General features: G+C 57.7%; 1 protein-coding gene across 1 annotated transcript in view; it reads right to left on the reverse strand.

Moving 5' to 3' along the window:
- Nucleotides 1-2775: 2775 nt before the first annotated feature.
- ADCY1 (adenylate cyclase 1) overlaps nt 2776-27906 on the reverse strand; it is a 90409-nt gene continuing 65278 nt past the window's right edge. The window contains exons 9-20 of the mRNA XM_044245717.1: nt 26577-26771; nt 26350-26447; nt 25483-25567; nt 24435-24524; nt 23860-24116; nt 23470-23596; nt 16969-17085; nt 16302-16448; nt 15724-15822; nt 10259-10373; nt 8956-9080; nt 2776-6708 (exon numbers count right to left, since the gene is read on the reverse strand). Coding sequence (XP_044101652.1) covers nt 6370-6708; nt 8956-9080; nt 10259-10373; nt 15724-15822; nt 16302-16448; nt 16969-17085; nt 23470-23596; nt 23860-24116; nt 24435-24524; nt 25483-25567; nt 26350-26447; nt 26577-26771 — 1794 coding nt within the window. The 3' untranslated portion in view covers nt 2776-6369. The remainder of the gene's footprint in view (nt 6709-8955; nt 9081-10258; nt 10374-15723; nt 15823-16301; nt 16449-16968; nt 17086-23469; nt 23597-23859; nt 24117-24434; nt 24525-25482; nt 25568-26349; nt 26448-26576; nt 26772-27906) is intronic.

Consider the following 27906-nt stretch of genomic DNA (forward strand, 5'->3'; position numbering starts at 1 on the left):
AGCTACTTTAAGGTGTTTGTGATCGATATGTCACCTTCTTTGTGCAAGATGGTATGCAATTGTGCGGCCGGGGGAGGGGGGACGGGGGCGGGGGCCTCTGGGCTGGGAGACGCTGCGTGGCCAGTGCAGACACCACCACACGGGTTGGAGCCCCAGGCTGCGTTGGGTCGCGGGGACGCTCTGCGGCCAGCCGGCAGATGGCCCAAGGCGGGCCCGTCCCTCCGCGCATGCTGCGTGTTTCCGAGTTCAAAGTGGGTCTCACACACGTGGGGATCTCAGGGCATGCAATTCGGGGTGCACATGCGTGCGAGCCCAGTTTGTACAGGGGGAAGGCAAGCCCGCGTGCCCCTCTGGGATGGGCATTTGGGAGTGCGGGTGCTCCCATGTGTGCAAGAGGTGGTGGCAGACCTCCTCGGGATTCCCACAACGGGGGGCCAGTCCCCGGAGACGTGTGCTTCTGGGCCCAGGGGGCTTGGGGGTGCTGCTGGTGGGAGGCAAGAAACAGTTCTGGCTGCTGGTGGGCCCGTAGCCCGCGCCGTGGGGAGCGCGAGCCCACAGACATGGCGCTCTGCGTGGTTGTTCCTGCACACACCCCCACACACCCCCACACACGTTCAGGGAGCCCCGGAGTCGCCCAGCAATCTCGCGCGTTAGTCTAGGACAACCTCTCTGTTTAAACATCAGCTCTCAGGGCGGGATGCGAGCTGTTTGCAAATTGAGCTTCTGAACGGAGTCTGAGCTGCCCAGAGTTGAAGCAGTCGGGGCCGAGGAGCCCCCTTTCCTACTAGCCTCCGCGACCCCCGTCTTGCCTTCCACACATTCTCCAGGAAACCTGCCCATGGCCATCCGACCCGCAAGAAGGGGCGCTGACCAGCCACCTCGTGCCTGTGGCGTGAGACGCTGGATAGCTCGACCACCAGGGGAGACAGAGCAGAGACGGCCAGCTCGACCCACGGCCTCCCAGGGCTCAGGTGCTTGCAGACCAGCACTTGGGGGCCACCAGGCTTCATGCACATGGGTAGGCGTGTGTGGTTTGGGAGCTTCCGGGGCCCCCTTCCCCTGTTTGATGCCAGAGAGGCAATGCATAAAGACATGGGCAGCCATCCTTCCTGCTGAAGGAGGGTCTGTGTGTTCTCAGACAGGATAGGCTGTGGGCATGACACAGATTTAGGATTTAGGATAGAAAGCGACACAAGGTGGGACTTCTCAGGCTAGCTCTGAGTGTCCTTGGGGGGTCCACTGCTGAGGACAGCGTTCTGAGCACCCAGGACACACCTGGGGGCAAGCAGTGGGGCCAACACTCCAAACCGGCCTGCCAGGGTCCCCACCACAGTGGGCACTTTGGTGCAGACCAGCTGGGGGGTTCCATCAAACCCAGTACGGTGTCAGCAAAGAGCCACTGAGTAGGACGGAAAACCAAGGGCTTGGGACAGGCTGGCATGGGTCTCGGTCCTGTGACTAGTGCTGTGTGACTTTGCTCAAGTCAATAACCTCTCTGAGCCCCAGATTCCTCACGACACCATGGGGGCCGTAAGCGACCAATGGGTGACAGGTGGAGAAGGTGCTCAGGGGCTGCCAAGTAGATGTGGGTCTTGGTCATGGTGGTTCCCTTAGTTTGCGGCCACATGGAGAATTCCAGAAGAGAGAGATTTTCATTACACACGCCAATGACTACTGGCCTCTCCTGCGGCTTTAGCACGGAACCTACACAATCCGGTGTAGGAAGGAATGCATGGATTTCATAAAGGGATAAAGAGTTGTGTCTAGAACACCCTCCCCTGCCAGGTGTGGCATATACTCATGCATGCACACACCCACATGTGCACACACACACACGTGTGCACACATACACACATACACGCACTGTACAATCACACAAGCATGCGGGCACGCGTACACACATGTGCACACGCACACACATGCACATGTCCAGTCACATGCTCGTAAACATGTGTGCCCACGTGTGAACGTGGGCACACATGCACACAGATGTGATCGCAGCATGGCTCCAGCAGAAGAGTTACTGTTTCTCTCCATGAGCAGATCTGACAGGGAGGAGATAGATGACCATTTTCAGGGAAATTTAAGAAATGCAAATGTATGAGTCATTACCATGAGGTTGTTTAGGGAGGTCTAGTCCCGAAACGTGGCCTCTGAAATCAGGCTTACTTCGCTGAACTGGACACGGAGGTGACCCACGCGCCCCAGCATCCCAGGACCGGCTTCCAGTGCGCGCACACAGGAGCTGGTGTCTGGAGCCGGGGTGTCCCCGGGAGCGCCCTGAGGGTGTGGAGTCTGGCCCCGGGCACAGGGAGGAGCTAAGGGGCCCTGCCTCATGCTCCTAGCCACAGCAGGCCGTCCCTCCCACTCTGGCGCCCCTGCACACCCACCCCTGCACCCCTACATTCACAGTTGTGGGGCCCACACCGTCTCCGGGCGCCGGGACTGTCTTTGGCTCGTCGCCACCCACCACCCAGAATCAGGGACTCTGTCTCACGACCCGGGCGGCTGCCTGTCAGCACCAATCCCCCACCTCCTCAGTCCATCTTGACAAAATTCACAGCTGGAGTTTCTTCCTCAGGCTGAGCCAAACAGCCTTCCTGACCGTCTACCTCATCCCCACCCCGCCCTCCGGCGGGGGGGGGGTCCTCAGGCCACCCCTAGCAACCCAATCCCTGAACCAGACTTCAACCCAGCCCAGTCTAAGACTCACGGGCGGAAATGCAAACCCAGATACTGTGAGAAGAGGTCCCATCCCCACGTGGTCTCCGCATCCCCTCGGAGAGTGCTGGGGCTCCAATTCCCCACCAGGGCTCCAACTCCCCACCAGGCTTTCCAAGCACACTGCAGGGGTGGGGAGGACATGACGCGGTGCAGGGGCGCAGCTGTGCCCTCCGGCTTCCAGCCGGCCCCTCCCCGCCCCTTAGTCATCCCCCAAACCAAACATTTTGAAACCAACTTCCTGTAAGGAGGTTGATTTGTTGCTTTTTAAGTTTTGTTGTTTTTAAAACTGAAGTCGCTACAAAATCAGGTCAAGTTGGTTTCCAGGGGCAACTTTCTATGGACCCAACAGGCCCGTATGCTTCAGAATCACAAGTGTTGTCAGTGCTCTGGGACCCGCTGAGTCAGAGAGCTGCTTGGTGTGCAGCGGGGCACCCCCAACCCCCGAGACCCGACTCCCACGCTGCAGGGTGCCCCCCATCTTGGAGACCCGGCTCCCACATGGCTGGGCGCCTCCCTACCCCCCACGTCCGGCTCCCACGCAGTGGCAGGTACACACTTAGGGAGCCCCTGCCTCGTGGGCTGCACATGCATGTCATGGGTGGAGATGGCCACACAGGGAGGGGCCTGCAGGACCCCAGACTTGGGGAATCCCGGGAACACATGCTGAAATGAAGCTAGGTCCACCTGTCCAGGGCACACAAGCGTGAGGCCCACAGGACCCTTCCTTCTTCAAAAGCAGGACAAAGGAGGGGTTCACACTACTTCTGGGTACTGATGGGACGGGAGCAGGCATTCGTATCATCTGGATCCCGTTGGGGCCCAGACCCAACACACAGAGCAGGCTCATCAGGCAGGACAGGTGTCCCAGCCCGGAGGCTCCCTGCACCCAGTGCACGCGCTGAGATGGGTTAGAAGGGTCGCAGGTGGGCACAGACGTGCATTAGCCCCTAGGGTGACTTCACTGACAGGGCTGAGGCTGGCCCTCTGCTCCCTGTGCCTGGGACACCGACGACAAACCCCACAGAACTCAGGGCCTGAGCTGAGTCTGCAGGAGGGGTTGGGCGGCCACAGGGGTGTCGCCCCCCCGCCCCATGACGTGGTTGAATGTGGGCAAACTCGTGTGCATGGCTTGTGCTGGAATCACCATTGGCTTTGGACTGGCCTTGTCTCCACAGGTTAGTTATTGCCTCTGGAGACAGGAAGTGTCTGGAAGCGCTGTGGCTCTGGGGTCTGACTAACGTGCAGCCTGGGAGGGAGGGCCTGCTGTGGTGGTGGTGGGGGTGCTCCACGCTGTAGCTTACACGTACCGTGCAGCGGACCCCCCAGGCCCAGCGGTCCGTGGAAGTGCCTGGAAGTTTGGTGCTGCCTTCTGCACTACGGAGGTTGGGCCTAAGTGGTGCACGAGGGACACGCGGGTCCCCCCATAGTGCTGAGGCGCCCCCAAGCGGGGGCGTGGTGCCTTAGGGACGTCACACATCTGGATAAAGAGTGCCATGCGCACAGGAGTTGGGGGGGCTGTTCTCATTTTTGGTGGGAGTGAACAGGTGTCCCCTGAAACAGTGCACTATTTACAGAGCGTCTTAAATAATTTAGAGAGAACCCTACTCGAAAGGCTAACTTTGCCCATGAATACGGTACAAGATTAAAAATAAATAAGGCAAGATCATACAGTCTCATCACAAATAAAGAGGAAGACATCGTGCACCCGCCTCCGAGGATCGCTGCGGTGGCTCCCGCGCCCTCGGGAACGGTAGAGTCTGGACTGCTGATGACCGACGTGTCGCGTGCTCCTGGGAGCTGGGCCTTGGCGCCGTGGGTGGTCCCACGGCCTCCCGCCACGGCCACGCACAAGTCAGGGCTCCAGAGCTCCTGGTCCTGTGGACCCCCGGTCCGGGACCAGCAGGGCTGGGGGCCACGGAGACTCTCGCTGGCGTCCACCTGCCCCCGGGTCACTTGGGTGGACAAGGAGTCCACGGCATGTCTCTGCAGGGGCAGCCAGCTCCTCTCCCCGATGGCTGATGGTTGGGTCCCTGCATCTTTAAACAGCAACCTCATCCTTGGGCCATCCTGACCACCCTGCCTCTGAGTCCACTTCGAGGAGGCAGGCGGCCCACCCAGAGAGCTCAGGATCCTGCCCCTGGCCTAAGGCCCAACCTTCAGTTCTGTCTGTGAAGTCCCTTTGCCATGCAATCGAGCACGGGGTCAGGACCTCAGTGTGATCCGCTGCCCCCCAGACTGCCCTGATGGAAGCCTGGCAGCCACCGGCAGGCAGGCTCCAGGACCCTAGCCAGGTCCTCAGTCCCGCAGCCTGGCACAGACAGGCACACCACATGGGCCACATGCTCATGGGACTCCCAAGATGACTCGGTTTCCCCTGAAGGAATCATGCCACGTCTCTCTAAAGGCTGAACGGGGACGGCTGGGCCACAGAGTCCTTCTCAGTAGTGATGGTAGCAATGGCCTTCGGTGGCCCTGCGCAGAGCTGGTTCTCAGGAGGGAGGCCGTCCACCCACCCACCTCCGTCCTGAGTCCCACATCGCTGGCTATCCACGCACGGCCTGGCAGCCGACCATGCTGCCCCACGGCCGGGCAGGGCTGAGGCCTCACGAAGGACATCACGTCTCGCGGGTCCACCACAGGAACAGCCCGGGGACATGCACAGGGGCTCAGCCAGAGTAAGCCGAGCCCCTGCCCACCAGTGCCAAGCTGCCTTCCGCCTACGGTCGGAGCTGCCACCCAGCGCCCCTAGCAACACATCCCACGCGTCCTTGGTCCGCACCTGGGCGCGTGGGAGACCCCCAGGCCTCCCCAGAGTCCCCTGCAGCCCTCTCCCTGCAGGTGTCCCCCAAACTCACTCTGAAATCCCACATCCGGGGTACAGCTTTCTCCGCAGGGGGCTTTCTCTGTGTTGAGGTATGGTTCGCTTGTTTCAAAATCCATGCAGGTTTGTGCTGTTGTGAGGAGAGCGGGAGCCCCAGACGCGGGCGCAGCAAGGACCCAGCGGCCCCGATCTTGGTTCCTTCCCTGACGAGTGAGGCCAGGGTTTGTAGGGCCGAGGCCATCGGGGGGCTGAGGGACATCTCGGGACTCGCAGGCAGAGCAGGGATGATGCTGGTCGCAACACAGAGACGTGGCTCGGGGCCCCAAGAATTCCAGAAGACCCGCCTCTGGCCCTCGAGAAAGGGCTCCCAAAGGAAGCCAGCAGCCCCCCTCTGGGTGCGTGGCTTCTCCCCAAACCGCGCGCTGCAGGCCGGCCCCATCTGGGCTCGGGGGCCCAGACACACACGCATGAGGCCTGGCTCCCAGCCCGGACTGCTGCAGGCCTTCTCAGGGCATGCTCCCGCTCTGCCGTCCACAGCTCCACGGCTCCCGCTGAACCGAAGCCTGGGGCCATGGAGGATGTTCCCAAGTCCCGACGCTGGACGCTGAGCTGGCCAACCCCAGGCAGCCGCTCCTCGGCCACCGAGGAGAGGACCGAGGTGGGCAGCATCCAGGTGGCCAGGGCTCGCCCGGCCCGTCACTGCCCAGCTGCTTTGGGTCACGCCGGGACGGCACCCCTTCTGCAGCCCAACCTCTGGCTGCAGGCTCTGATCTGTGGGCCGGGCTGGTCCCTGCTGGAGCCCCCAGCAGCCAGCGTGGGCTCCACTAAGCCTCCTTCCCAGCTGCTCCGGGGGGCGGGTGCTGGCCATGAGGGCCCGGCGGGAGCCCCGAGCCCTGCAGAGCCCCCAGCCCAGCTCTGACTGGGGGACCGGCCATTGGGGCCATTGGGGGCGGGCCTGTGCCCAGTCTGGTCTGGAGGCCAGGTCGCCCGTAAGCACACATTTTCCGCTCTGCGTTCAGGGACCTGGCCTGGGAGCCATTTCTATTGGTCCGGCCTTCCAGGAAGTACGTTAGCATCTCACCCTTGCCCTTGACGCTGACCTTCCCACGGCACACGAAGCGGTAGGTGCCCTTTCGCAGCAGCCGGTGAACCTCCTCGGTCACCTGCAGCAGAGGAAAGCAGGTGAGCGTCACAGGGGGTCAGCAGGGGAGGATCCCGGGGGCAGGGCTGCCAGAGTGCTCCCTCCTCCACCCCTGTGACCTGTCCCCAACATCAGAGAGCGCCAGGGGACGCGAGAGGCCCAGCACCCCACTAGGCCTGGGCAGGCTCTGGAAAGCAGCGCTCTTGGCGGGGGGAGGGCCCAGGGTGTGCGGCAGGCTGGACAGGACACAGAGAAGCAGCACCTGAACGGGGTGTGAGCCCCAGGACACCCCAGGCACACGCCAGCGGCCCGGACACAGAGGAGCGGGACAAGCAAAGCTAGATGGGTAACATCGGCGTCCCGCGCGCCCTTCAAGGAAAGGACCAGAGGCAGAGGAAGGACTCCTAAAAGGAGCAGTGGTGTGGGGGCGTGCTCCTTGTCAACGCAGGAGGAGGCACGTGTACGGGGCCACTGGCGGGAGTGGTGCCTTGGGCAGAGAGGGTGTAGGCAGCACCTGTGGCCCGACGGACAGACCGCGTCCTCCCCGCACGGACAATGGTCCCACCGGGGCGCAGGCATCCGGGACACTGACACCGGGCCTGATGGAAAGGAGGGGTCCCGTCTGCACAGAGCTCCCCTATCACAGGGCCTCTGGGGCACGGGGCGTTAAAGGGGCAGCTGAGTGCTCTGTGCCTTGGGGAGTCCAGACACAGACACGCAGGGTGGCAGCAGGGGGGGGCGTGGGAAGACCACCCCAGCACGCAGGGTGGCAGCAGGGGGGGGTGTGGGAAGACCACCCCAGCACGCAGAGTGGCCACCCGGGGGGTCACAGGGCTTGTCGGACCCACGGGACCCCGTGTGGCAGGTGCCTGGGTCAGAACGGGGGCACGTGGGGTTGTGGTCATCCAAGGTACCCCCGGGGATCTGCCCTCACTCTTAATCCACAGGGGACCTGCGAGCAGGCAGGGGGCGGGGCGGTGTACGGGGCCACTGGCGGGAGTGGTGCCTTGGGCAGAGAGGGTGTAGGGGGTGCTCCGCGTGCAGCCGGGGACACAGACTGGAGAGGCACATGTCCGCAGCCAGGCAGCCAGGGGAGGCCAGGCCTTGAGCGGCAGCCACGTCACAGAGAATGGCCCTGGGGGCCCACCGGGGACAGGCCTGGTGCTACGCCCAGGAGGGGCTCACCACAGTGTGATTGTGGAAACTGCGAACTTGCATGTGAGCAGCTGGAGAGTGGATGGGGCTTTGGCAAGTCCCCCCCAGGGGTGACCTGGCCCAGGGAGGCCTGGTGTCCCGGGATGGGCTGTGGGACGGCAGCGTGACTTAGCACCTCCAAGCAGCACGCTCACGCATGGTGAACTTGGTAAAAACGTAGTGTGTGTTTCACAATAACACAAAAAACTCGAAGGAAGGACTACAGTGGGGGCCACTGTGAGCAGAGCCTCCTGACAGTTAAACTTTAACGAGACCCTAAGGGCCCACCAGGCACCCGACAGGGAGGCAGCGCCCTCCAGCGACCAGGCGGGGGACTGAACACACGGCCCTGGGAGAGCGGGCTGGCGCCTGGGTACACCCAGGTCTCGGAGGACCTCATCAGGGATCTGGCCAGAGGGAGAGGCCAGCACTGGACCCAGTGTTGCTCAGAGTGCCCAGCGGGAGCCCAGAGGCCAGCCGCTGCTACACTAGGAGACAGGCTCTGCCTCCCCTGAGGCCCCCCGGGGGTTGCTGTGCAGGCCCCGGCAGACCTGGGTTTGCACGGTTGGAAGGGGGATCCTGAGAGCCGCTCATACCTGTGCGTGCCTGGGAAGGGCAGGCACCGTCCTAGAACCTTTCGGGGGAGCGGAGGAGAGGGGGCTGCTACAGAATGTCAGAGCTGCCCACAGCCTCCCAGCCAGGCAGCCCCACAGCACCCACCCTCGAAACCCAAGGAAGCCCCTCCATGTAAGGCAGCTGGGCAGGTGGGCAGAGTCCTGGATGCTGGACGGGCCAGCACTCACCATGCCCCTGACTCAGCACGCGGCCACAAGGGAGCCGACCCCCAGGGCCACGAGACAAACCAAACCAAGACTACCCCGGGCTCGGGTCCTGCCTTGCAGGGCACAGACACAATGCACTAGGCAGCTTCGGCTTTGTGTCCCTACCCGGAAGAGGCAGGCGGGGGAGGGACACTGAGCTGCTCCCCCGCCACCACCTCCCTTCCCCGGCCTCTTGCACCTGCCTCACACCTGCAGGATGGCACCCACGCCCCGGGCAACTCTAGCGGACTGACCTGGATTCTGCCCTGGACACCGGTGCTGTCCATCCGACTGGCCACATTGACCGTGTTTCCCCAAATGTCATACTGTGGCCTTCGAGCCCCAATCACCCCGGCCACCACGGGGCCAACGTTGATGCCTGGAAGACAGCCACGGAGTGCCGTCAGCACCGGCAAGGCTTCGGGGGAAGGAGCTGCCCCTCTCAGAGCCATGGATTCCTGGGGTCACCTAGCCCAGGACCCCTTCCCAAAGTAAGGACCCACCTCATTGGGACGAGGTGGTCCCCAGTCCCAGTGTCTGCTTACACATGAGCCCCGGGGAGCGGAGAGAGTCCCATTTCCTGGACCAGCAACCCCGCTGCCAGGAGGCCTTTCAGACTGCAGAACAGCAGTTTCCCCCCGCAGTCCCCTTCCAGGAGGCACAGTGGCTCCTGACGGTTTCCTAGGCTGCCACCATGCAGGGCGTTCAGGGTGTGGGGCCCACCACTGTTCGGTCTTCCAGGATCCCTGAAGTAGGGAGCAGAGGCCCCCAACTTGCTGGAAGAACGCCAGTCACCCCTGCAGCCATCCCACAACAGGGCTTCCTGGCTCTGCTGACACCACATCACATGTCCCCTGTTCTGCATCCACGCACAGACTTTTCCAGGTTAGGCACAGGTGCTAATGATGTTGGGGCCCCTGGCCTCATCCGTGCCTCAGGCCCGGCAGTGGGATGGCCCTGGGGCTGAGCTGGGGACCCAACAGGGGCCTGAGCGGCTGCTCCCCCCACACCACCCCCCCACCCCGTGGCTGCAGGGGTGTGGGCCAGACAGAGCCCACCTGCTGGGCGGAAGGGCCTGGGCTCGCACCCCACCAGGTCCCCGGGGGCAGGAAGTGTCTGTTCCCGGCACATCGCTGCATGGATGGTGGAGCTCCGGCCTGAGAACAAAGCCAGAATGCGGCTTGCAGGCCAGGCGGGCACCCAGACGGGCACCAGGCCTCAGAGCTGTGCTTGGAGCCTCAGAATGTCTCCAGCTCTGGTAGCCACATTGCCGCCCTCACGTCATCCCGGCTCTTAGATATTTCTCTGGACACTAGATGTCTGAATTCTAGAACCACCTCTGGGGGCATTTTCCTCCAGCTGCATGTGGACGCAGAGGTGTTTCAAGAGCTGGACGGTGCCCCTTGGGGTAGAGGGTCCCTTTGTCCCCAGGCCTGCCCCGGGAGGCCCCACCCTTGCTCCTGGGGCCCTGACGTAGGTGAGGGCGGGCGTCCCCCAGCCCCGGGTGGGGTGGGTGCAGCGTGCTGGCCCGTGTGGCGGCCGCCCACAGCCACGTACCGACGCGGAGCACAAAGTCGTTGTAAGACTGGTAGTTGATCTCGTCCAGGACGTCAAACATCTCGATGGCGAAGTCGGCCAGCGTGCTGAGGTGTGAGGAGATGCACTTCTTTGCCTGTGCATGAGCAGACGGGGGTTACCACGTTTGGGGGAGCGAGGGCAAGGCTGACTGCTGGGGATGCTTGGGAGGGGCCCTGCCATCCCCGCAGGGGGTCAGGGACCGGATCACACAGGCACAACCGTGTCCACCGCGTGCAGGCTGGGTGCTGGCTTAAGGTCGGCCGCTCGACAGGCTGCACAGCCCTGCAGGCAGGGGCAGGGGCTGCCACGGCCCAAGGTGCACAGGGAAGCAGGGCGGTCTCCCCTCACGCAGAGCCCGTGGCTCCACTGCTTTGTGCTGCTACACAACCTCTCTCGTGCCAAATAATGACAACGGTCCATTGCCTTCCTTTGATAAGAGTCCTGTCGGCCACCTCCCTCACATGGTTCCCCTCCCGGTCACCTCCTGCATTAGGACCTTCCTTACCACCGAAGCACCCACAGTGACCCGCGACGGTTACTAACTACAGGTCACACTGGGCTTGGAGGTACGTGTGTACATCCTGTGGGTTTCCACAAATGCAGAATTTCGTGCACCCACAACAGTACCATAACACAGAGCAGCATCACTGTCCCCCACCCCGTCCCCCATGCCCGTGTGTTCATCCCCCTCCTCCAGCCCCCTGGCAACTCCCGATCTTCCCACCATCTCCACAGTTGTGCCTCTTCCAGAACGTTCCATAACTGGGATCCTCTAGCATCAGCATTTCCAGATTGGCTTCTTGCCTCCGGAAAATGCATCCAAGTTTCCTCCACGTGTTGCCATCGTGATGCGTCGTTCCTTTTCAGCGCTGAAGAGCAACTCCTTGTCTGGATGGACCGCGGTGCATTATCCCTTCACCCAATGAAGGACACTCGAGGCTTGCAAGCTTCGGCAGTCCCAAGTACAGCCACGGTGAGCACTCAGGTCACATATTGTGTGGACACACTCTGTCCACTCCTTCGGGTAAATGCCAAAGACTGTGATTGCTGGATCGCAGGGTTGAGAGTATGCTTCATTCTGTAAGAAACGGCCAGACTGTCTTCTAGACACACCGTGCCCCTCTTCATCCCCACCAGCCATGGGGGCGTGTTCCTGTCACTCTGGGTCCTTGCCAGCGCTGGGTGTCCCAGGGTTTGTATGTTGGCCGTTCTGATCCGTGTGTAGTGGGGCCTCGCTGTCTTGATTTACATTTCCTTGATGACACGTGACACAGAGCATCTCCCTACACTTACCTCTCATGGGTGCCTTCTTCGGGAAGAGATCTGTTCAGATCTTTTGACCACTCTTTAATCAGCTTGTTCATTTTCTTACTGCTGAGTTTTAAAAGTTCTTGGTATCTATTTTGGGGCCCAAAGCAGGCCTTGAAATCACAACCCTCAGATCAAAACCTGAGCGGAGATCAGGAGTAGGACACTTGACCGACTGAGCCACCCAGGTGCCCTGGGGGGTTCTTTGTATATTTTAGATCCAAGTCCTTTATCAGAGAGTGGTTTGCAAAGATTTTCCCTCGGTCTGTGGGTTGTCTTTTCATTATAGTATCTCCCACATGGAATTTTAAATTCTTAATTTACATCCAGCAGAATGATGCTTTCTTCTGCGGATCATGCTTTCAGTGTTGTATCTAAAAACTCATCACCAAACCCAAGGTCACCTAGATCTTCTCTTACTCTCTCTTCTCTCTCCGCCTTTTACACGGAGACCCAGGATCCATTATGAGTTAATTCAGCACATCTTGAGTTAACATCCGGCTACACAGACAGATGTGCCGGTGTCCCAGCACTGTGTGTTGCTGGCTACCTCGGCTCCGTCTGCCCTCTCGTCGGGGGTCTGTTGACTCTCCTGATGGGTCTGTCTGGCTCTATTCTGTCCCATCGATCTAGCTGTTTGTTCTCCCCCAGCATCACACTGTGTTGATCACGGCACCCTTTCTGGTTGACCTTGAAGTCAGGAGTGTCGGTCTTCCAACCCCGTTCTGTTCTACTGTACTGTGTTAACTTACTCTGGGGCTTTCACCTCTAGGTAAACTGCAAAGCAGTTGGTCAACATCACAGAACAACCTGTTGGACTTTGGAGTGAAACTGTGTAAATCCGTAAGATCGACGGCCACAACTGACCTCTAGACCATGGGACTTCCAACGCTCAGAGGAACATTACGTCTTCACTTACTTAGATCTTCTTTGATTTATTGCATCAAAGATTGTTTTCCTCCCAGAGATAGCATTGTAGCTACTTTGTTAAACATGACCTAGTATTTAATGGGGGGGGCGACAATCAATGGCACTGTGTTTTTAATTTCAAATTCTACCTGCTTATTGCTGATGTGTAGGGAACTGACTTATCTGATAATCTTTTTTCCTACTACCACCTTACGGTTACTTATCACAAACATTTTGTGGATTCTTTTTCATTTTCTACATAATCATGTCATCTGTGAAAAGTGTTTTATTTCTTCCTCCCCAGTCTACATACACTTATTTCCTCTTCTTGTCTTATTGCACTAGCTAAGACTTCCAATACCAAGGTCACATAGGTGTGATGACAAGGGGCATTCTTACCATGCTCCTGATCTGAGGGGGAAGCTTTGTTTCTCATCAGGTGTGTTGGAAAGCTACCGGGCTTTTGTGGATGTTCCTTGCCAAGTTGACAAGGTTCCTATTCGTAGAGTTTACTCACAGTTGTTTTTTAAAATCAGGAAGGGGAAAAAAAAAATAAAAAAAATAAAATCAGGAAGGGGTGCTGGATGTTGTCAAGTGACTGTTCTGCAGGAATTAAATGACATGGTCACCTGTGATGTCTCTTCTTTATCCAGTTGCTACAGTAAATTTCATGAACTCACTTTGAAACGTTGCTCCAGCTTTGGTATCTGGACATCCAATTCCAACTTCCTCGTGCTCTATGGTTTTTATACAATGTTGGATTCAACCTACTAATGTTTGTTGAGGACGCACACATCCCTACTCATGAGAAATACTGACCTGTGGTCTTCCTTCCTTGTAGTTTCTTTATCTGACTTTCTTATTATTGTAATACTGGACTCATAGAATGAGTTAGAAAGAAATGAGTTACAAGAGATTTTAGAGAACTGGTATAACTTCTTCCTTAAATGTTCAGTGAACCCATCTGGGTCTACCTCTCTTTTGGAAGGTTACTAATTATTGATTCAATTTCTTTAATAGACATGGATCTGTTAAAATTTTTAATTTCCCCTTGTTTGAGTTTTGGCTTTTAGGGAATTTTTAATTTCCCCTTGTTGAGATTTTGGCTTTTAGGGAATTGGTCCATTTGATCGAAATTATGACACTAGTGGACACAGAGTTGTTCATAACATACTTTCTCGTGTTTTGGTTCAGTACAAGTGGCCCATCTTTCATTTCTGATATTAGTAATTGTGTTCTCTTCCTTTATCGGCTAGCATGGCCAGAGGTTATCAACTTTTCATTTTTCAAAAGCCCAGGTTCTAGTTTCATTGATTTTCTTTTTAAAAAATATTTATTTATTTGTTTGTATGTTTTTAGCACGAGCAAGGGGAGGGGCAGAAGAGAAAGAGAGAATCTCAAGAAGACTTCATGCTGAGCAGGGAGCCCAATGCAGAGCTGGACCTCACAGCCCTGATGTCATGACCTGAGCCAAAATCAGGAGTTGGACGCTTCACCGATGGAGGTACCCAGGCGCCCCATCATTGATTTTCTTTAGTGCCTACCTGTTTTCAATTTCATTGATTTGTGCTCTTTTTTCCTCCCCATTCTTACTGGAGGTTTCTATTGTTCTTTCTCTAGTTTCCTACAGCGCGCGCACAGATGACTGGTTTTGGATGGCTCTTGTCTTCTAATATAGTACTTCAGTGACATAAATTTCTAAGGGCTGCTTTTGCTGCATCCCGCAGACCTCAATAAATTGCATTTTCCTTTTTATTTAGTTCAAAACATGTTTAAACCTCTACTGAGATTCCTTCTTTGGCTCGTGTCATTTGGACAAGTGTTGCTTAGCCTCCAAATATTTAGGAATTTTCCAAGTTATCTCCCCACCAATCGACTTCTAGTTCAATTCCATTCTGGTCTGAGAACACACTTTGTAGGATTTCAATGGTTTTACATTTGTTAAGGTGCGTTCTGCGGCCCAGGATGTGCTCTGTCTTGGCGAATGTCCCATCTGAGTTCGGAAAGAACGTGTGTTCTGCTGTTGTCACATGGAGTCGCCGGTAGGTGCGGATTTTATGCAGGTGCTTCGTGATGCTGTTCCCTTTAACCACCTTAAAGGTGCAAGCGGAGCGCAGCCCGCTGGATCTGCCCGTGACTGGGATGGGTGCTGATGTCTGCAACTGTGACAGCAGGTCCGTCTGTCGCTCCTCATGGTCCCATTTGTGCTTTGCCTTGTGTATTTTGATGTGTTGTTATTAGGCATGTACATGCTAAAGACCGTAACGTCCTCCTAGGGCACTGACTCCTTTACTATCTTGCAGTCTCCCTCTTTATCTGATCATTTTCCTTGATCTGAAGTTTGTTTTGTCTTAAGAGTGCCACCTACATTTTGTTTTATGAGTGCTAGAATGCGACCTCCCTCTACATCGTATATTCTTAAGGTATCTGTGTCTTTATATTTATAGTGTGTTTCTTGTAGCAAACCTAGTTGGGTCTTGTGTTTTCGGCCACTCTGTCAGTCTCTTTTTTTTTTTTTTTTTTTTAAGATTTTATTTATTTGACAGAGAGAGATCACAAGTACAGAGAGAGAGAGAGAGGAGGAGGAAGCAGGCTCCCCGCCTAGCAGAAAGCCCGTGCGGGACTCGATCCCAGGACCCTGAGATCATGACCTGAGCTGAAGGCAGAGGCTTAACCCACTGAGCCACCCAGGCAGCCCTCTGTCAGTCTCTTTTAATTGGCATATTTCCTTTCACATTTAAAGTGATCATTGATAGAGCTGAATTAGTATCTCCCATATTTATAACCGTTTTCCATTCATTGCATTTTTTTTTTTTTTTTTACATCTACCTTTCTTTTCTTGCCTTTTTTTTAAGGGCAACCCGAGGGCTTTAGTCACAATTCTGCTTTGGGAAAGGGGAACACTCCATGGTGCTGCACTGGCAGGGCTGGAGTGTGGCTGGTAGGGAGGGGGCAGGGCCAGTGAGGAAGAGGCAGGATTGTTGAGGGAGGGTCAGTGGGGAGGGCAGGGCCAGGGCAAGCCCCTGAGATTGGCCTTGGGGCTGACTCTCCATGCGACACAGTCTGGAGAGAGCTGGCCCCTGAGTGGACAGCCCACAGGCCACTGTCCTGACCCGATGCTAGGACAGACTGGCGTCCAGATCAGGGAATACGCACAGAATCCCAGAGAAGTCTGGGGCAGAGCTGGGACCCAGTCCCTGAGCAGCAAAGCCCCAGACAGCACCCACCTTGGACCCTGTCGTGGGCACTAGCCCCACCGCAGCCATGTAGGTGCTCCCAATGGTCTTGATCTTCTCCAGGTCCTTGTAAAAGTCTTTGTCCATGAGCTTGGTATAAAACACAAAACTGTTAAACATTACGTAACAACCAAGAGAAGCCACTGTGGGTGCAACCCCAGGGCAGATGGCGAGCCTGTTTTGGGAAGCAGCATGTCTCTTATGTTGTGGGCCACTGGACAAGGTCTGGGCCGATCTGAGGGGCTCCGGCAAGGGTGTGGGAAAGAGGAGCCCAGGAGGGACCAAGCAGAGCACCCCGCCCTGCAGCAGCGGCCTGAGACTCAGCCTGAGGAGACGTCCTGGGGCAGGGAGCAGACCCCAGGCTCCTGCCCGCCCCTCCCCTCCATCTTTACTAATTAGGGGACAGGAACCAGCACGCCCCCCCCCGGAACTCAGTGCCTGCGGGCAGCAGAGGCCCCTCCTGCATGGTCAGGGTCGGTTTGGACCCCCCCAGGGGACAGAACACACGCTCCTCCTCTCAGGTCCGTGTGCGGGGGGACGTGCCACTCTGGGGGCCATGGCTCAGTCACCTCGTCAAAGTCAGCGATGATCTCGTTCAGGAGGCGCAGGCACTCCACACCCATGTTGTTGCCGTCCAGCTCGATGTAGAAGTCGTCGAAGTTGGGGATGGAGGCAAACATGACGCCCACCTGCGAGTAGGACTGGTAGTACAGGTCCTGGGGGCAGAGGTGAGGTCAGCCGCGGCACCAGGCGGCAGGTGTAGGCAGGGGAGGGGGGCGGCGGGCGAGGACGCGTGGGCTCTGAGCTGCCCTGGGAGCCCTGGGAGCTTCGGGGTAAAGCCGGTCAGGCTGAGCCCTGGGCCCCGTGCCTTTAGGATCAAAAAGGCTGACCAAGCCTCTTTGTATCTGAGTTGGCGCGTGTGAGCCCTGCTCTGTGGGTGGTTCCAGTCTCCCTCCGCAGCAAGCTCGGACCCCCGGCTGCCCTGAACGCGGGCTCCTGAAGCCCATTCTCCCTCCAGGCAGGGTGGCAGGTGCTCTGCTCTGTCCCGGGACCGAGAGAGCTTCCTGGTGCCCGGGCGGGTGGATGCTGGGGGCCCCGCTCAGCCTCCGGGTGGCCCGGGCTCAGAAGCATTCAAGCTTGGCCATTCCAAGCAGAGATGTGATGGGAGGGTCCCCCCGGGTGGGCGCCTGGCCGCAGGCAGCCCCGCTGGTGGAGCGAGAGGCCATGCCCGCTCACCATGTTCCGGGGGTTGGACATGAGGAAGTGCTGAGCGACGTGGGCCGGCAGGAGGTTGAAGAGGATCCGCTTGTTGTCCAGCTTCACCCTCTCCATGTCGTCCCTCTCCTCCTCCGCCTGCAGGCAGAGCCTCCGTTACCCACGCGGCTTCCTCCCCTTGCTGGGCACCCCCGTGACAGACTGCCCCAGACCAGGCGGACCCCAACCCCAACCCTTGAGCCGAGCGCCGCGTGGGCGTCTAAGAGCCTTGGCATCGCGTTCGGCAGAACCAGGAGTCCAGGAGACCCCCCCCCAAGACGTCAAATGGGGCTCCCCAGCCCCTTACTCCCAGGGGACACCCGACACCGTGCACTGTCCCCAGTCGGAAGCCTCTTAGTTCAGACCCTCAGACCCACACCCCTGACATTTCCCCTTGGCGATTTTCTGTCTGCCGACCCCTACCCGCTCCTTGGAAACAAGCCCTTACTTGCCCGTGCTGCACCTGTGCCGATGGCTTTAAATGACATCTGTCCCACACCAGTCATGGGTGCAGCTTTCCTACGGCACCTGGCTCTTTGCAATCATCCGCTGGCCCATAGTCTACACCGGCTCGTCTCCACACCCCGCCCCAGGCAGAGCCCCTGCATGGACATCCCAGGGGCCCAGAGGAGCCACGAATTTCTGGGTAAGTCCCCACCCCAATCAGTTGTGACTTTCAAAGGACAGTGGGGGGGTTCACCCCATTTCCAGGGTATACTCCCCACTGCCTTCTGGGACCCAGACCCCTGCAGCACCTGAGGCTCCCCCAGGCAGCCTCCAATGTGCCCCAGAACATTCACAGGCATCTGCCACCTGTGTCAGTCACTCGGGACGCCCAAAGCCAGGCAGCCAATCCCATTTCCTCTGGAATTTTCGCACTGCCAGCACCACTGACATCCTGGGCCCTTAGACAGGGAGACCTGCAGGGACCTGGGGTTGGGACAGATACAGCATCAACGGGACTCAGTCAAGCGCACACTCCCCAGAGCAGGTGGTGCGGCCAAAGGGGGCTCTCCCAGGGTATGCTCCTGGGCAGCTGGAGGACCTCTGGACCACAGGGCCTTTGCACAGACTAATGAAGCTGGCAGCAGTGACTCCCGCCCTGCTGCAGCAACCACGCCAGCCCTCGACACCAAAACCACCAGATGGCCATTGGTCATTCACCCGAGCTCCCAAACCTGGCACCAGCCCAATCTGTGAAAGGAACCATTTGGAGAACAGTTCTCGGGCTGCCTCGGGCTTGGGGACACTGGCCTCTGGTGGTGACAACAGTGACACAGGGATGGCTCTTGGGCTTGGAGGCAACCCTCCCCAGTTCCAGTCCTGCTTCATGGCCACGTGACAGGCTCCAGCTTCCTCATTCTAAAATGCAGAGAAAATGCTCCATTTCAGGATCACGCTCTTACTTATCAAGAGTTAGGGAGCGTGTACTACCTACTAAGCCCAGAACTGTCCGTTACTGTTAACTCAGTGCAACATCCACCAGTTAAAGCGAGAAGTGGTGACTCCCGGCGGCAGAGCTGCAGAAGCCAGGCACAAGGACAAGGAAGCCTGGAACACAGGGGATGGTGCGGCCAGGATGAGGGGTGCGGCCAGCAGCCCTGGGCCTCCTCTGGGCGCTGTGCTGGGGAAGGCAACAGGACGGGCTCTGTCCCCCTCGCAGCGCGCCATCGGAAGGGGCACGGGAGAGGGAGCCCAGAAGCTACAAGACTGGGTGGAGACGAGCAGGCCTCTGCAGGAGGGAGGCTGCGGCCGTGGGAGGGAGGTAGGTGCCGGAAGGAAGCCGGAACCTCTCCCAGGACATGTGCAGGTCATTCCCTCTCAACACACGCGCACCGACAGAGGCAAGAGAAGCTTTCTGCAGGGTGAGATGAAGAGGAAGTCCGTATTTTTAAGGGAGCGGTTTTATTTGTTGACGGCACTAAAAATTTTGCTCTCCCCCAAATATCGTTAGTGCTAAGATTCCTTACAGAAAACAACGCAAGTGAAGGCGCTCGAACTTTGCAAAATAAAGAATCTTGGTTTATCGCTTTGTGATCAAAAGCTTTGGTTCTAAATTCAGTGTCTTTCCAATGACCTAGAATTCACTGATATTTATTTCCAGCAGAAGAGCAAAAAATTACTATTTTTTAATGCATCTCCACATGCAAAGGTTTACGTGACGTGTGTTCGAGAAGGGTCCATCTTCTTACAAATTAAGAAGAAAAAGTTGTGTTGCTGTGTTTTTAACAAATATGAGAAAAGCCACTGAAATTCTCTTTTTGTGAGATTTTCCTACCAACCCGGAAACCCTAAGTACGGGGTGATAAAGAGCTAGTGTGGGCGGCACGCACTGTCCCTGTCACCGCGTGAGAGACGCAAGCAACACGCTGTTTTCAAGCTGTCCCCTCCGCAGCGCAGCTCGTTTCCAAAGGCATTTGCCTTCCGTGCAAGGCACAGTTGGGAGGTTTCCACATGATTCTCTCAAAACCCGGCAGGATGGGCAGAAAGTCTGTGAGGGCCTGGGGGACTGAGGAACACTCTCAGCCGGCCTGATACTTAAAAACCCACCACCCAATAGCAACAGAATGGAGCACAGAGCACAGAAGAATTCTCAGGACGTTTAAAGGATTCAAGGCTACAAGGCATAAGGTCTGATCACAATATAACTAAGTAGAAAGTCAAAAACAAGAAGATCGCTGAGAAACCTTCAAAAGATGAATGTATTTCTTTGTAACTTTTGGTCCAAAGAAGACCTTAAACGCACACACATGCACACGTACACACACAAAACCAGAATGTCCTTGAATCAAAGGAAAATGAAATGACATACAATGTCAAAATTGGTGGGATTAAAGCAGCTCTTGGAGGAAAATGGATAACAAAACCCCAGAATCAGAGAAGATACAAATCATCTCGAGAAAGTAGAAGGTAAGAGCCAAGCAAACGCAGAGTCATCAGAAGAACGTAAAGATGAGAGTGGAATCCACTGAAACGGGAAACTCAAAAATAACAGGAAAATCGATAAAACCAAATGCTATTTCTTGAGAAGATCAGTAAAACGTATGAACTTCTGGTCACGCCGATCAAAAAAAAAAAAAAAAAAAAAAAAAGAGTCTATACAATTCTACCTCCGCAGGAGAGAGGGGACGTCACCACAAATCCTATAGATGGCAAGCGGGTAAGGACAGAAGAGTAAAAACAATTTTGTGACAAGAGAATGAAAAATGTTCAGGGAACAATATAAATTTCCAACAATGCCTCGGAAAGAAATGGAAAACCTGATAGTCCTTTACCTTTAGAAACACTGATTTTGGTTAAAACCTTCCCGCCCTGGACACATACAAACAAATCCAAGCCCACGGGCTTCACGGCCCCAAACATCTGAGGAAAAAATGGTACCAACTCTACGGACTCTTCCAGAAACCCAAAAAGGAAGCCACGTGTCCCTCGTGAGGCCTGCTTCACTCGGACCTCAAAGCACTCTCTGCCCTCCAAGACTGCAGAACAACACCACTCATGATCCGGAATGCAAATAATCTTACCCAATTTTGGCCAAGTGAATCCAACAATACGTAGAACCCTTCCTACATCACACGCAAGTCCCTCCTGGGCTGCCCTCCCTCTGAGCACCACCAATATGGCGCCAGGACCCATGGGAACCACCCTCCTGAGTCAAGCATTTTCTGGTACAGACATCCGCTGCCCTATCACCATCAAAATTCCTGGGGAGTCCAAAGAAATCACGGTTCTGGAACAAAAGCACCGTGACGGCCACACAGAGAGAGGCAAGCCCGAGCACGCAGGTTTTTGCGGGCAGCCCAGGGTCGGTCATTCATTAACCCCTCGGCTCTGGCCTGGCCATTTCACAACAGTGTGAGACTCCGTGATGTCTGCAAGACAGGCTTAGGTCCCCAGGGGCAGACAGGCGAAGTGTAGACATGGCCTTGTTTTGCTGGGTTCACGGGAAGGTGAAGTGGCATTTCCTGTTATGCATCCTTGGAAAAACACGTCCATGGGTTGCGTGTAGGTGACCGTTCCCGGTGACACGGGGACGGTCTCTCCAGCACTGAAGTCTCTGGAAAGCTCGCTTGGAGGCGGGGGCCAGGTGTGGCATGGGGTGCTGGAGGACCCCAGGGCAGGGTCAAGCGCCGGTCTTACCGACATTTCAAGGGACGCCGATGCCCAGAAACGCGATTGCGGGACCAGATGAGAGCACACGCCGCTTCAGTCTGGGTTGGGAGGGCAGCCGCGGAGCAGGCGCCTGGTGAACGAGCTGGAGGCCAGACTCACAGGCCCCTAGCCTGTCCCCTTCCCCGGCTCCTCCTGAGGCTGTTTTCCCTGCTCCGAGCAGCGAATCACAACCCAGACCAGAAGCCGGAGGGGCCCGCGGACCGCGGGGTGGGCACCCCTGCACACCAGCCAGCCTGGCCACCCTGGACAGCCAGCCAGAGCCAGACAAGACCGGGTCCCTCGGCAGAGCCCACAACAGGGGCCGTTCTCTCTGACCCAGCGAGACTTTGGCAAACGGCCTCAGTCAGGCCTCCCTCCTGGGAGCCCATGTACGCGGCTGTCGGCGCTGGACGGCCCCTCAGGAGCAGGGTCTCTCCGGTACACGGGGCAGGGAGTGCCTGGAGCGGACACGCACTGAGCACACGGGATGGAGAAGAACCGAAACAGGCACCTCCGCCAGGACAGTAAGGAGATCGGGGTTGGGGTGGCGGAAGTCGGGAGCGACCGCTGATGGGTACAGGTCCTTTCTGGGGCCGTCCTGTGTTCTAACGCTGCCCGCGGTGACGGCCACCCCACCGTCACCGAAGTACACCGAAAACCGCTGAACCGCATACTTCCCAGGAACGAGTCATGTGGAGCGGGAATCCTACCCCGGCGGCCATCACGTAATACAGAGTAATTAAGCCACGTCCTCCCCAGCACACGTGTGTCTATATGTAGACACACGCAGATACACGTATGTCTGCAGAATAGACGTGTGCATACACACGTGCCTGTCTTCTCTCTTTCGTTTGCTCAGAGTAACAGAATCCTCATTCGGGATCTTGGATACACATCCTGCCCTGAGGTCCTTGGCCGAGACCTGTCTTTGCCAGGAAGTATTGGACCGGCCACTGCAGGCGGGGCGTCCCTGGAGGTGAGCAAGGCAGGGTCCCACTCTGCCGCCCGCTCTGCCGCCAGAACCCACCTGCCCCACACCAGGACCGCCGCCAACCCCATCCTCGTGGGAAACTACAGTGACCGTACTCTACCCTGGCCACAGGGTGCCCAGACGGCCTGCGAACATCGTTTCTGGGGGTCTGCGCAGGTCTCAGGAGGGGTCAGCATTTGCACTGCTGCCTGAATGAAGCAGATGGCCTTCCCTGGCGTGGGCGGCCTCACTCCCAGTCCTCTGGGCTTTCCAGTGCCCTGACGACCCCCCCCCCCCGCGTGAGGTCTCTGGCTGCACACGGGGCTCCCAGAGTGAGGAGGCTCCCAGCTGCCCCAGACCCCACTCGGACCCCTGGTCATCCCAGCTCAGCCGTGTCCCAGCCGCCTGGGTGCAGGCCCTGCACCTCCGTGCTCCGCGCCCCACCTACTGGCCCACCCCCGTGAGAACAAACACAATTCCATGCCCCCGACACTGGAAAGCTGCTTCTGGATACATCAGAAGAAGAAAACCCTGGAGGGCTAACACTCCCGGGCCTCCATCCTGCGGCACGCTTCCTCCCCACGCCTAGACGGGGGAGCCAAGCAGAAGCAACCTGCCCAGCGTCAAGAAGTTTGCACGTGGCACAGACGGAGTCTGAACTTGATCCCGAAAGCCGGATGGCCTCCCCATCTGAAGGCTGAGGACGCAGCAGGTGACGAGCGGGTCCCGGAGACACCAGCCCCGCGTCCTAGGAATGGCCCAGAAGTGCCCCAGGTGCTGGTCACTAGGCCGGTGGGCAGAGCGAGCCTCTGGTGGTCGTCGCCTCCCTCCCCAGGGCCAGGGCCCTGGGACAGGTCCCACATCTGCACTCCTCAGCCCCCAGGAAGACTCTGGTGCGGGAATTTGCCAGCGTGCTCAGAAATGACGGAGGTTCCCGCCCTCCCCCACCTGCAGACCCACTAAATCTGGGGTGCATGGTGCAGGCATCAGTGTTTTCCGGAGTCTCCCATGACCCTGAGGAGACCCACTGTCACAGGCAGCCCAGAGAAGGCATGGCCACTGTGCACTGCATCCCCATGGGCCTGAATGCCTCTGGGGATGGGCAGCTCACTGCTTGAAACACCACCACACTCGTGCGCCCGTCAGGCAGGGCCCCTTAGACGGTCACCAGCTGCCCAGCGCTGCCTTCCCCCGGCCCCGTCCTCCTCCTGGGCCCCAGCCCTGCCTCCGCCACCCACACGAGCTCTATCCCCCTCCTGAGGGGCCCCTCTGTCGCACAGCCCCCCACGGGGCAGAGAAGGCGCGTCTTGCCCGAGCCACCCACCCTCCCGCCTCCACGGGGCAGAGAGGGCGTGTCTTGCCTGTGCCGCCCACAGGTAATCCAGCCGCAGCTTTACGTCCACCTGCCGCGCGTGCAGGGCCAGCGTGCAGGAGAACAGCAGGATGGCCACGATCGGCTCGAAGCTGCGCCCAGACACCGCGCCGCCCCTGCAGGGAATGAGGAAGGGAAGCTCGTCAGCACTAAGAGCCCTAGACCTGGCCTGGCCCTGTGTGGCCCAGGACACCAAGCTCACCAGCACCTGCCATGGACCTAGGCCCGAGCCACTCTCGCCCGGAGAGCGGGGCCCAGACAAACACACGGAGAAGCCGCAGAGCCCAGGTGCTTCCTGACCCACGGGTTGGAGCAGGCAGTGCCCGAGGGGGCGCAAACGACCACACCCAGGCATGTCCCGCTGGGGGAGCGCACCTACCCCGAGGCCCGGGTGTACCCGCTGAGCTCCAGGACCAGGATGTAGGACGCTGTGAGCACAAACAGCAGGATCATCTTGGGCAGCGAGGACACCCGCAGGAAGACAGCCAGCGGGAGGGTGCCCACGAGGCCGCACAGCAGGGCGTGGGGGGCCGACTCGCAGGGCGCGGCGGGCAGCAGGGCATTCCGGCCGCCGGGCGCCAGGACCATGAGGGACCCGTTGGGGCTGGAGCTCCAGGCCCAGGGCAGGCAGCCCACCTGGAGAGGACAGAGGGTCGGGGAGACATCTGCTCAGGACCAGCCCGCTACAGACCCTCGCTCAGGACAGGCACCCCAGGTAACCCCCGCCCCCCCAGGGACCTGCCCCCTAGTGACCCGCCCCCCCCATGTGACCCACATCCCTACCCCCACCCCAGGGCCTCAAGAGGGCCTAGGACCCGCCCTCCTACTCTGCCTTCCAAGCTCCTCCCAGCAGGGCGGGCGGGGCCCGGGGCTGGAGACCCCTGCCATCCCCCTCAGACCACCAGCCTCCTCTGGGTGCCCCAGCTCCTCCCTGCTGCCTCCGGCAATGCTCACCACACAGCCTTGGGCCACGGAGTAAATTAGGACCACGATGAAAATACACAAGACGGTGCGGATCTGGATGGTCAGGCATCCTGGAAAACACTGAACCACACAATAGGTTACTGTAAAAACAGGCGTTTACGAACAGGCACGAGGCAGACGGTGCAGAGCGCCCTGTGAGTGGCCGGGACCCCGGCGCAGCTCCCCCTAACCCTAATCCTGGGCTGAGCTCCTGCTTCCCCTCCCAGGTCAACAAACTGCCCACATTAAAAGAAACAAAAACAGGGCGCCTGGGTGGCTCAGTGGTTTAAAGCCTCTGCCTTCGGCTCAGGTCATGGTCCCAGGGTCCTGGGATCAAGCCCCGCATCAGGCTCTCTGCTCTGCAGGGAGCCTGCTTCCTCCTCTCTCTCTGCCTACTTGTGATTTCTCTCTCTCTGTCAAATAAATAAAATCTTAAAAAAAAAAAAAAAGAAACAAAAACAAAGCTCTTTATTAAAATTAACCCCACCTGCCACCACATGCCCCACGCTGTGGCGCTGAAAGGAGCAGAACTGGCCAGTGTGACATTTTTGTCCTAGGAAATCCTTCCATCCAGAAGTAACCAGAAGTTACACTTATTTAGGTCTTCTTTTATCGGCTTCAAGTACATTCTATCATTTTCGTCACAGAGGCTTCAGTCATTTTTGTTACAAGAAATTTTATTTAACCCATTTAGGTACATTTTGCACTATTCAACAGGTGACTTCATGGGTAAAAGAGCAAAGTTCTTTTCAGAGTCACACTCGAAATGTAAAACAAAACCCAAGTAAAGATGGTAGGGAGTCTGCACAGGGTGCTCATGAGACCCGCAGCTGGCCAGGGCACCCAGGGCACCGTGGGGGTACCCCCCCAACCCAATCCTCCTGCAGGATAGTGAGGACCCCACTGTCCCCAGTCTGCAGGTGAGCAGACACGGCCCCGCCAGCCAGCCTCCCTCGTTCCACGGGGCTCACGCAGTGAACCGGGTGATGCGCTGGGACAGGACTCATGCGGACAGGAATACACAAACGCACACACGCACCTGGACGCGAGTGACGTGCAGGTACAGGACACAGGCCACCAGGAAGCAGATGCAGAACACCAGCAGCAGCAGGACAACCACGCTCCTAGGACATAAGCCACAGGGTCACTGCGGGCAGGGCTGAGCATGGCGTGCCCAAGGAGCGCCTGTGATTCCAACCCCTGAGCTCTCTGCCAAGTCCCTTCCTGTCTCCACCCCGACTTCCCTCCACCTGGGTGCACCGTGAAGTCCTCCCTCCCAAAGGATGGGCCACTGGGCACAGCCCTCCCTTTGGATGTCATCTGGGAGCAGCTTTTCTAGAAAAAGCTAGTCCCCACACAGGGCCAGCAGGTGGCTGCTGTGTTCCCAGGGTCTGGGCACAGGGCAGCTTCCTGTGCTTTCTGGAAACTCTGGAAACACAAAAGGGAACGACTCCCCTAGGGATGTCTTGTCAAGAAAGTGGTTTGTCCGGAAGGAGAGTGGGTCTTCCCGCCGAAAACAAGCACTGCCAACCAAGCTCACTTTGACTTCGGAAAACCAAATGTCATTAAATTCCTACACTTTCCTCGTTTTCCAGAAACCACTTTTTCTCTTTTTCACATGTCCGAAATAGATGCACACCCAGAAACCCGTGTGCCTTTTCTCCCTCAACATCGGTCCTGGAGTCGAGGGTACACGTGGTGCGGATGGAAACACCGAGAACGGTGGGTGTCTTACGAGTGTTCGCCTGACAAGGGACAAGCCAGGAGCGAGCGCCCCACACACACACGGGTGGCGGGGCAGCTGGCCAGTGCCATCCCCGTGAATGGGGACCACGGAGGAGCCGGCGGCGGACACAGAGGGGGCTCCCGGCCCGACTCCCCCCACCGCGGGGCCCGCCGCACTTACTGTGGGATGATGAGCAGGTAAACGAGGCCGAACACGGCAGCCAGGACAAGCGCGAGCACCACAGCACAGGTGAAGTAGTCGTCCTGCAGCTGGTGGTACTAGGAGACACCACGCCTGGCCGTCAGCGGCGGCCCGAGCCATGCGGGGGCCGCCCCAAGTTCAGCAGGACAAGCACGGGGGCCGCAGCCAGGGCCCGGTCCCCCGCAAGCACTCCGGCTGGAGCCTACCTTGCGCTCACGCTCCGCGTGCTTGTACTTCAGGGTGAAGAAGTCCAGGTCGGCCATCTCTAGCTCCATCTGGCGCGCCTCCAGGAGGCGGCCGATGTACCTGTTGACCCGCGTGCCCGGAGCGGTGTGCACGACGTTAGCGGAGAAGGACGAGCGGTTTCTGAGTTTCTCCGACGCGGTTCTCAACGCCCTCCGCTGTGGCCACGGAGGAAGAAAAGAACGTCACCCCACCTGCTGCGGAGAAAGCGCCCTCCTGCCCGTGGGCTCACCCGCTGCAGGCTGGGGGGGCCGAGCTCGGGGCTCGGACGCGGTCCGGGCTCCCCCATCTGCTGGCGCTGAGATCCCAGGTCACCGAGCCTGTCCTCCCTGCCAGGACCCCCGCGTCTGCAAATGGGGACACATGACGCTCACGTGGCACCCCGCGTCCCGTGTGAGACGGGACCCAGCAGAGCAATGAAACAGAGGTTGGTCCTTCAAAAATGTCAATAAGATGGACACATGTCTCGCAGGCGTGACAAAGAAGGAAAGAGTACGGTGCTCACAAACGCGGGAATGACATCTGATTCCACCACAGGCCGTGCAGACGTCGGAAAGGCACGGAGGAATCACTGTGAACAGTGACACGTGCTGATTTGACGACTCGATATGAGTTACTCGAGACACACGACCACACCTCACCCGACACGGAAGAGTACACGGTTAGTCCTGTAATTACTAAAGAAATTCAATTCCTAACCAGAAAACTCCTGAACACTCCATCTCCAAGCCCAGAGGGTTTCACTGGAGAATTCTACCAGACATTTAAATAAGAATTAACAGCAATTCTATACAATCTCTTCCGGAAAACAGACGAGGTAACACCTTCCAATGTACTTTATAAATTCAGTGTGATCCTGATACCAACATCAGACAGAGACAGTACAAAAAAAGGAAGAGTATGGGCCATGTCTTTCAATATTGTCAGCAAAACGTCGGCAAACAGAATTCAGTAGTGTATAAATAGCGGCGCACACCACGACCTTTCTTAGAGACACAAGTCTGCTTACACATCCGAACACTGAAGCCTACACCACGATAACACCCTATTAACCACAGATAAAAAAAAAAAATCCCATGGTGTGTCAATCAATACAGAAAAGGCACTTGACAAAATCCGATACTCGTTCTTGATAAACACAATCAGACAGCTAGGGAGGGAGGGAAATTCCCCACCAGATGGAAACCTACTTAGTCCCAACCGCTAACATCCTATGCGCTGGTGAATGATGGAACGCCTTCCCCCTGACTTTTAGCGGCGCTAGAGACCCAGCCACTGCAATAGGGCAAGAAA

The sequence above is a fragment of the Neovison vison genome, chromosome 4 (genome assembly GCF_020171115.1).
Source record: "Neovison vison isolate M4711 chromosome 4, ASM_NN_V1, whole genome shotgun sequence".
NCBI classification, from domain to species: domain Eukaryota; kingdom Metazoa; phylum Chordata; class Mammalia; order Carnivora; family Mustelidae; genus Neogale; species Neogale vison.